This window comes from Podarcis filfolensis (genome assembly GCF_964270895.1).
Source record: "Podarcis filfolensis genome assembly, chromosome: 4".
Lineage (NCBI taxonomy): Eukaryota > Metazoa > Chordata > Lepidosauria > Squamata > Lacertidae > Podarcis > Podarcis filfolensis.
Genome location: NC_139607.1, coordinates 76,233,211 through 76,243,841, shown reverse-complemented (window position 1 = coordinate 76,243,841; position 10,631 = coordinate 76,233,211). Strand labels below are relative to the sequence as shown.

The 10,631-nt window shown below is 41.2% G+C and overlaps 1 protein-coding gene across 4 annotated transcripts in view; it reads right to left on the bottom strand.

Moving 5' to 3' along the window:
* Positions 1-384: 384 nt before the first annotated feature.
* The window catches only part of DCLK1 (doublecortin like kinase 1), a 203,178-nt gene continuing 192,931 nt past the window's right edge, over positions 385-10,631 (bottom strand). For all 4 annotated transcript variants that reach the window (XM_083609116.1, XM_083609117.1, XM_083609115.1 and 1 more), the window contains one exon: positions 385-1,521. In XM_083609116.1, the coding sequence (XP_083465242.1) occupies positions 1,357-1,521 (165 nt within the window). In that variant the 3' untranslated portion in view covers positions 385-1,356. The remainder of the gene's footprint in view (positions 1,522-10,631) is intronic.

Sequence of the window (10,631 nt, the reverse complement as noted above, 5' to 3'; positions counted from 1 at the left end):
AGACCATTTTTACAAACATTATTACATTTTGGAACCAACATTATTTTAAAAACCAAATGATTCTTGTAGGTTAATTATGTTTTCAAAGCACTGATGAAACATTTACTTTTGGAATTTTTGTCCCATTTGCTGTCTGTCTCTCTCTCACACACTCGCAGACTAAATTCTGGTAAATATATTTGTACAAAGACATTAGGTGAGTAAGTGCTAGCCACTTTATTTTTAAAACAAAGGTTATTTATGTTTGGAATTTCAAATCTCTTCTTTAATTTACATTGTCTGTAGAATAATTTCCTCTGTTAAACATCCCCCCCATCCAGTCATTGTAAATAACACCCCTCACCATATAAATAACACCACAATAACGCCCAGAGGAACAATCCATGGCATGAAAAAAACCAAAACTGATTGTGTTTATTGCCTGCTCCCAAACATGCCTTCTGCATGTACCTGTGTCTTTAAAAAGAATGTACAGAAAGGAGGACTTTGTGCACAGCAGAGTATGGATGATGGGGAATTCATTCCACTATAGACTCCCATGAAACTGTGTTGCAGCCAGCAACCAGGGAACTACAAACAGCACCCTAAACAGATTGTTCTTAGACAGCTCTACTGCCTGTGACATTATTTCAACAAAGTAATCATGGCAGAACACACCTAGAAATGGTTAGAATTTCTAGGTTCAATGTGCTAAAAGGAGGGTGCTTTCTTCAGCAAAACATGAGAACAAACAAAACTATCATTGATCTCTCCAACAACTCAGATGCCCAGTGGTTTGCTTTGTAAAGATCCCAGTAGCTGCTGGGTGACTATTTGTACCCCTGGCATAAGAGCATAAAAACCAGACTCTACAAAAATCACAATCCAGATCCTGTAATTACGTAGCACTTCGGCTAAACCACCAATTTGAGTGCTGCAGGAAAATGTGTTGATGATAAAGCCCTCTTTGGGGCAAGTCAAGATTATTTAAGATTATGCACTCAGAGGGTTAACATATGCTTAAGTCATATACTGTAGCTTGACTGATGAAAACATTCATTGCTTCTATCCCCTTTGAAAATTATATATATATGTATTAGAAAAAAGCAAAATAGTCTTAACCCTTTGAGGATCATATTTAGCAGCAAGTCACAATCTAGACAGAGAACAAAGATGATTTCAGTCATTTAGGAAATTATTATTACAAAGATACTGTAAGCACCCTTTCTGTGGTTCCTTCTTTAAGCAACTGATACAGACAAAAAAAGAAGGAGAAGAAATCAAATGAAACAGTTGCACACAGGTTTGGAGGATTTTTGTTTGTTTGTTTTCAGAATCTCAAAGGGTTAAGCCAAGACTTTCAGCAAAAGTGTTTTATTAAAAGGGTGAATTAGGTGAGCGAACAGTCTCAGATGAACTGGGTGAATAGTCTTCCGATTCGGAGTTGAGATCAGGTGGTGCTTGTTGTGCCTTGCAGCGCCCCCTCACATCCGGGTTGCGTCTTCGTCGGAAAACCTGCCCCTCCTTATCAAGAGCGGTGGTCTGGCAGGGGCATAAAATGAGAATAAATGAAATTAGGCTGTGTATGAAATGCCATATCTGGCTACCATATGTTCTCCACCCCACCCTTTCTTTTCCCCAGGACTGGGGCTAAAATCAGTCTGGGTCAAATCAAAAACTCTTCCTCCATCCACCCTTCTGTTTCAGCCAGTTTTGCTGGATTTAACTCATAACACAGATAAATTCACACAAAAGGGCACAACCCAAACTATTAAGAGGCAGCGTGACATCGTCAAGCATATACAGTGTGTTTTGTGTGTGTGTGTGTGTGTGTACGCGCGCCATATGTTAAACTTCTGGATGCTATTAATTTCTTGGAGTAAAGGGTTCAGGTTTCAAGGAGAATGCAGACTGACCCTAGAATTATTCCCTTTCCAAAGTAAGCCTCTATCCTGACAGGAAAGGTTAAAAGGTGATTTGATTTGAATGAAGGGGGCAAATATTTGCCAACATTAAAAAACAGTGAAAGTGTCAAAAAAAAAACCCCAGTCAAACCCAACCCTAGATTCTTACAAAGCTGTCAGACTAGTGAAGGAATGAAACCCATTCCTTCACTAGAGTCAAAGAAAGGGAGAGGAAAGACAAATTCTAAACAGAACAACCACACACTCATTAGCAAGAAGAGATGTTATTCTACACATCCAGGGAGCTGGTGTTACCTATATTTATAGTATGTACATCTGTGTCTATTTTGCATATTCCCAAATATATCCATATGCAAAGCTGGATTTCCCCTAAACTATGAAGGGCAGAATAGTCAGTGTTCTGCCCAGTTGTTATTAATCCTTAGATCAGCCTTTCTCAACCTGTGGGTCCCCAGATGTTGTTGAACGACAACTCCCATCACCCCTAGCTAGCAAGGCCAGAGCTCAGGGATGATGGGAGTTGTAGTCCAACAACATCTGGGGACCCACAGGTTGAGAACCGCTGCCTTAGATGAAAACGAGAACAACACAATCAGAAGCAGTATGAGGTGTACATGGAGAAAGAACCTAGCTTGGGGAGAACCATCCTGCAGATTGGTTTGATCTATTGCTTAAGAGAGAAACAATGTTCACAAAGTGACAAAGTGATTTGTCTCTTTGGCAATAGGAAGAGCTGCAAGAGAAGCGTCAAGCGAACCCTGAAAGCTATGCACATTTACTGCCACCAGCTCCACAAATACATTTTGGGTGTATTTATCCAACAAAACAGTTCCTCTAGCACAAATACTTTTGGCTCCCTCTCCCCAGTCCTCCCCCCCCATATGTTCTGTGGCTTCCTCCAACTACCCAGAAGAGATTTAGGTGGCACACAGGGAGAGGAAGTTGTGCAGCCCAAAGTGCTTGTGCTGGTGGAACTGTTTTCTTGGATGCCACCCACTGCTTCTGGGATTTCCAAGTTGGCATTAATTGTCCAATTTAACACAAAGCATAAATATGGTGCTTAATTTTCAGAGAGCCTCTAAGTTTTGTTGATTTGGGAGGAACTGTCTACGGTGAATTGACTGCACATGCCAAAAGGATAAAAACTTGGCCTCTAAGCTGCAGATATATTCCCTTGGGAGCAAGGGAGGCTAAAAACTACCGGATTGTCTAGAAACCAAATGAATGCAAGTGTTAAGTAGGAAATGTTGGAACGACTTCTCTTTATCATGATGGGCTCTTTTAAAAAATAATGCAATCAAGAGGTTATTCTACTTCAAAGGATGTATCATTTTCTCTTGGGACGTGCATAACTGTTTTTCTTCTGGAAAATTTACCAGTTAACTGTAATCCTGGTTAGAGAACGGAGATATATTTATAGACTGGGCATTTCTGAGAACAAGATGAAAACTAAATCCATCAGGTTAGGGCAGAATAGCATTATAGCAATCCATGCTCTAAAATAATGCAATCAGGGCTTGAAAATGATGTAATAAAGGCAGAAGACCGAGAGGGTTTCTATAGCAAATGGATTCAGTTAGGCTGAATTGTTCCGCTAATAGTTTCATAGTTAGAATCTTTAGAGCAGTAATACAAAGTGGCGGAAAAATCATATTTGGGTTTTAAACAACTGCAATAATTTTAAATAAGAATGCTAAAATTCAATTGCGATGGTTTGCCAAAGGTTCTTTGTTTACTGCTGATTTTTGGGTAAAGGTCTGACCAGTTTTCAAGGCCCCGTGAGATGCTTGGCCTTAAAACCAACTTTATTATTATATTTTAATATGAAGCAGAAGACAATCCAGATCATATTCAAGTTACAAATATAGCATTTACAGTATATAGTTCTCCGAAAGCAATGGAGGGAATGGCATATATTACCATTCAATGACATACAGATTTGCATTTTAAAGTATTTTTTATGCTCCAAAGGCGTTTATTTAAAGGTTTGACCCACATCACATAATTTTTATATTAATCCCAGACTCAAGATGAAATTCTTCCCTTGGTATTCAAGTCTGATTTAAAATATGAAGGTTGCAATTTAGCCTCCAGCGGCGTTCTGCAAGTCTTACTAAAGTCAGTTGCCCTGATCTAGGTAGGGCCATGCAGAAAAACAGATGCAGACTTCTGCAGATGTATCTAGCTGTCCGTCGAAGTTAGGAAGTTGTCTTATACTGAACCATAGCATTCATTCATCTAGCTCATCTAGTCTACACTGACTGACAGTCACTCTCCACTGTTCGATCCTAACCCTGCCTATCGCTGCCAGGAAGTGAACCTGGGACTAACCGGATACAACGCATGCACTCTGCAACTGAGCTATGGCCCTTTCCTATAGTATAGCATGATAGGTGCTATGTGTGTAGCCTCCAAACTGCTACATCTACCCAAACCAAACCACCTCTCAGAGGTCACGTGCAATATGTGCACAAGTTTAAATGTGCCTAAGTTGTGGGCTTGCTGTATATAAGAGTTTGGAACAATCCAACAAACCTCAGGCATTCATGAGCACACTATGATGGGAATGGCATTTCTCAGCTGGAGGGAAGTAGCATTCAGAGTTCCAATGAAAAGTCTATATTGGTAGCAACCTAGTAAAATTGCATGATTCTTACAGGGGATAGATAGGCAGCTACCTACTGCGTATTTGATTAGCAGATTGTCTTTAACAGGTAATGAACTCTGAAGCATCCTTCAGGAAGCACCAAGGTCTGCAACACCATGCAGACATTATGCTGGCCACGGTAGACTTTGCCATAACCAACGTCATTCTGAAAGTTTTCATTGGAGCCCCAGAACTTGGCCTATTGCCCTGGCTCTGGAAGACACACCCTCCACCCCCAATTGTAGCAAATGTGAAATACATGGCGCATTTTAGCTGTTGCGTAATGCTTTGTCTACTAGCTCAGGAATCACTGGAGGGAAAATATTCACTTTTTATGGGCACGGTGACTCCCCCCGCCCACTTTCCGTTGCTTTTGTTTTACTGCTAGCCATGCACATACAAACATATTCGTTTCATTAATAAAAGAATACGGGCGTATGTTTTCCCTCTTAGTGCATGCATTATTCATATTAGCTACAGGGCTGCAGTGAGGGCAGTGCCAGCGAGATATGCAGCTGTTCGTGCATTAATCTAAGAAAGGTTCCCCCGCCACTCTCTCCCTCTTTAATTCTGTAGGATGCCTTTACAGTTTGCTTGCCATTTTGGATATCTTCTGTTCACTTTGCTGAGCTAGGGCTATATTATGTACTGTTGCAACATTTGCTCAGAATACTTTAAAAGCTCCCACAACCACACCATTCTATTCCACTTCCATTAGCATCCAATGGCCAATGCTTAACAGTAAAGGTAAAGGTAAAGGTAAAGGTAAAGGTAAAGGTAAAGGTAAAGGGACCCGTGACCATTAGGTCCAGCCGTGGCTGACTCTGGTGTTGCGGTGCTCATCTCGCTTTATTGGCCGAAGGAGCCGGCATACAGCTTCCGGGTCATGTGGCCAGCATTATTAAGCCACTTCTGGCGAACCAGAGCAGCGCACGGAAAAGTGTGTGAAGTGCAAGTAGCTCTCCCAAGAGATGCCTTGTGGGTGGCAATGAGAGAATGGGGAAATGCAGGTTTAATTCCTAGCATCTTTAGGTAGGGCTGGGAAGTGTAGACAATACTGAGCTAGATGGATCAATGATTTGACTCAGCATAAGGCACATTCCCCACATTCCTAGTGGTCCTTTTCTGTGGTTGTCCTCCAACTATAGACTATTCTCTCACCAACACTGCCATCTTTTTTGGCTCCAGAAGATGTACAGTGGTACCTCGGGTTAAGTACTTAATTCGTTCCGGAGGTCTGTTCTTAACCTGAAACTGTTCTTAACCTTAAGCACCACTTTAGCTAATGGGGCCTCCCGCTGCTGCTGCACCACTGCTGCATGATTTCTGTTCTCATCCTGAAACAAAGTTCTTAACCCGAGATAATATTTCTGGGTTAGTGGAGTCTGTAACCTGAAGCGTATGTAACCCGAGGTACCACTGTATTTCTTTCTTCAGGCATTTGGACATGGCCTGGCTATGGGTGAATTTTAAGTGCTCATTCTTTTTTGAAATGGTGGCGGGTCTTTTATGCTTTGGGATTATTATTATAACAACATACTGTGGTATATTTGCATTATATTCTTTTAATTGATATTGCTTCCCCACCCCCTGCCACTTTTTGCACTCCATCTGATACCGGATGGCGGGGCTGAGTGGCTATGCTGCTTACCTGACCTCCTGGCAAGTGCGTCATTCCTGATTAGTGAGAGGGAGAGTGGGAGGGACAAGGTAATAGGGAGGTTGATGCTGTACAGAGGTGACAGCAGGAGCACCGTAATGCCTCTGTCAAGTGCGCCACCTTGCTCCTTCCACTCTTCCTCCTGGTAAGCAGCAGCGACCCATCTTCTGGGAGGTCTGGTAAGGGCTGCCATCCCACTCCATTGTCTACTCCTGACTCCGTCTTAAGACTGTTACATAAAGCAGACTTTGGAACATCATAGAGAGTCTCTTCTCCCTCTCCATAACTCAGTTTGGCAAACCATTCTGTCCGAAAAAGAGTTCTGAAGAACTCACAATGTTGTTCACTGCTTTGTGATATTTTAGTAAGTTCTATTATTATTAACATTATTATTAACATACCCCACCTTTTCCTATAGCAGGACCAGTGCTATTTTTCTAGAAAAAGAGGTGCCAGAACTCCTCCCTCGTTCTCTTAGAATGGCAATGGCGCCCACCTGAGAGGTGCCAGAACTGAGTTCCAGTGAGTTCTGGCTGAAAAAAGGCCAGAACAGGACTCAAAGAACCACTAAATTCTGAGTCATCTAGGCCCTTCTTTCGGTCCTGCCACCTTCACGGGCACACTTGGTGGGGATGCAGGAGAGGGCCTTCTCGGTGGCTGCTCCCAGACTCTGGAACTCCCTCCATGGAGAAGCTAGACTGACTCCCTCCTTGTTGTCCCTCCACCAGCAAATGAAAACTTTATCATTCCAACATGCTTTTGGGAATGGACAGCTTTTAATGAAAGAGCTGGTGCCGTTCTGTTTTTATTGTAATTATTTGTATGGCTTTAATAGATTTTATAGGTTTTATATTGTTTTACTCCTAACAATGCTTAATTGTTTTTAAATTATTGTTTTTCCTATGCTTTTAGCGCTTCTCATTTTTATATGTAAGCTGCATTGAGTCCCATCAGGGGAAAACGTGGCAGTATAAATAAATACATAATCATTATTATTACATTCCTTTGCTGATAAAATCACTTCGACTTGGCCAAACCTGCCTTAGCAGAGTGTGAGCCAGAACTGACAGAAGTTCCAACTTGACCCAATTGCATTGGATCACTTTTGCCTTGGATCATATGAAGATGCAGCAATATCCTGTAATATTTGAATAAGGCAGTCGTCAGGTTTCTCCTCTACAGCCCCTCAGAGCAGGAATGACCTGGCAAACTTTAGAAAGTCTAAATACGCAATGTCTACTGGAGAACTCTTACCCATACGCTTGTTGACACTCTCAAAGAACTCCAAAAGATTAGGTAGGGCTTACCCTTGTGGGAAACAGTTCCTCTTCAGCAAAACTTGTTCTTCTATATGCTTGATGATTCTGTCTTTAAAAAAATTCTATCCACTAGTTTTCCTGGAACAGATATTAAGCTATAACTGGCTTGTATTTTCCTGGATCTCCCCAGGATCCCTGTTTAAAAATTGTTACTACTTTGGCCACTTTCAAGTTCTCAGGTACAGAAGTTGATCTTATGGGATAAGTTACATATTTTTGTCTGAAGGTCAGCAAATTCCCCTTGGAAACTTGCTCTATGTGGGGATGCCCTAGAAGAGAACTCAGAAGCTCCTGTTGGTCTAATATTTAATTCCAGCTCCATAGGAGCATATACTACTATTTCCACATAAGAAGCTGCCTTATATTGAGTCAAGGCCATTGGTCCATCTGGCTCAGGAATGTCTAAACTCACTGGCTGTGGCTCTCGAGGATTCCAGACAGGGAGTTTCCCCCAGTCCTACCTGCAGACTGAACCTGGGACCTCCTGCATGCAAAGCATCTGCTTGAACTGACTAATTAGCTTCAGAGCTCAATTAAAGGTGCTGTATCCTTAAGCTCTTGACAACCTGGGACCTGCATAATTACAGGACTGTCTTTCTTCATATGCACTCCCCAGCTAATTAACATTAGGTGACCTGCTCCACATTTCATCACTCTGCCAGGCCAAGTTGATCTCAGCAATATCCCACCCCCCCTTTTTTTTTTGCAATGCAATGCAGCTAAAGTCATGGAATACCTTTGCTGAAACACATCCCTGTAGTACCTTCTTATTTAGAAAGGATATGGGGAACGGTTGTTATTATTTTATTCTTATATCCCCACCCTCCCCTGCTCCCCCCAAAAAGGAGCCCAGTTGAGCTAGGCACTTAACTACAGAAATTTGGGTTGTTGAAGTGTTGGCTTCTTGTGCCTTCAAACCATACCATGGAATGGATATGAGCTGTAGCCCAAAACATCAGGAGGGCAGCAAGTTGGGGAAAGCTGGTATAAATGATAAGCTTTCCTGAGTCAACGTAGCACCAACCCCATCGCCATTATTCACACGTGATGTGGGAACTCCAAAATACTGTTTAATGTTTAAATATGTTTTTGTAAATGCTGGAAGCTGTCCAGAGTGGCTGGGGCAACCTAGTTGGATGGGTACAGATTATTATTATTATTAGTAGTAGTAGTAGTAATTTGAACAAGTTGTTTTTGGATTTCAGAGGCCACATGCCACCCACTCAACGACACTGGCTCCCATGAAAAGAATCTGCCGTAATTACCATTTGCAGTCTCAACGAAGGATTCATTATGAATTAATCAATGCAACTGCCATTGTCATTACAGGATGGAGATAGCTTTCTATACATTGCTTCCCATATTACGTTCATTAGACTTTAAGCGAGGTCAGTGAGCAGGACATACTGCAAGCTATCCAATCTTAAAGGGAAAAGTTGCGGCTAGCCTGCAGTTGCCTCTCTTATTCTTGTCCACCAAAATCAAATCACTAGAAGGAGGCTATCGGAACCAGGTCAATGTGTTTTTTAAAATTCAGATGTTAAATATGTTAAGAGTAAGGTTGTTCAAGGCTGGTTAAATATTGATATAACTTGCTCAGTGAGGTGTGGGAAATACAATGGAAATGTGAAGGGTTACAAAAACCCTGTCAGTTCTTTCTCTCAAGAGGACAATGTTTTCCCTTCGTCGTCTCTCTTATTTTTCTTCATGTTTAAGCTTTCTTACTTTTATCTTCCTGCATCCTGAAAAGGGCAATTGGGCGTCCCAGCAGAAAATCATTTCCACACCTGATAAAGTGTTACAAACACATGGTATGGCTCTCCCAACATTGAATCAGTTTAGACTGACATACCATGTTTAAATTCTCTCCACATTGAAAAACAAGAAGAACCCTCTCTACCCATAGAAATCAAGCACACGGGGGCAAGAGGAGGACATTAACCAGGGGTAGGCAATGTAGTGCTCTCCGTGTATTATGGAATACAAATCCCATTATCCCTTGGCTGCGGAGGGGGGCATGTGCTAGTCCACAACATCTATGAAGAGTAGGGAATTTTTAATTCCTCCACCTGTATTCTGGTGTAATCCTAAGAGAGCATTTCTAGATGAGCAGTTTAGCTTTGATTTTGACCTTCCAAGCAGTAGATGTGTATATTTTCTGGTGCATATATCTAATTCCCCCTGGCACAGATAACCATTTGAACAGGGAGAGTCACTCAAAATAAATGGGGGGGGAACCCTTCAGGCAGGAAATATTTTGCACCCAAAGCAGGTCACTGGACTGTAAAATGGGTTATGTTTGGGACTTAAAGGGTCATTATAGCAGGATGTCAACAACATTTTTTTAACATTAACTACCAAGCACTTTGCCGATTTTACAGATGGACAATGTTTTGGTTGCATTACTTGAACAGCAGCTATCACAGTCGTGTGCTGTAATTTTACCATGTCCTGTTTAACATATATTCACTGGTGTTTAATGCCCTGTTTAATATATATTTGTATGCAGAATGTGTATTTGCCTTTGTGTATTTGCACAGTTATGTCTTCCAGAACCCTAGGGGTAAAATGTTGCATTAATTATCAATATAGCTCCTAACTTCTTAAGTACTAGAATCTTTCCAAAATTTTATCCACTCTTAAAATGAGCTTATACTGATGCCTTATTAAGTCTTCATTTACTCTTCGACTTCATGCAAAAATTCAACCATGTTGTCCTTCATACTATAAAGCAGAGGTAAATCTGTCCATATAATACGAAGACATTTCGATGGTTATATTAGGATGTCATAGCAGTAGCCTGCATAGACATTGCTGGTATATGCCTAATAATTTTATCTGGTATTAGTAGCAGTTCCTTGCAAACATGTGAACATTTGTTAGTCTTGGGTCGTCAGGAAAATGTGCATTATTTGTTTCTAACATTGTCCATCGGAAAAGTTAAAATACTGATCAAAGGCTTAGAATACTTAAACAAATATGCCATTTTAAGCATCACTGGAATGGCTTACAGTAAGAAAGACCACTGAGCATCTCCTCTACTGTAAAGCACCCACTCTGATGATTATTTAAGAAACAACATCTGTATATATATATATATA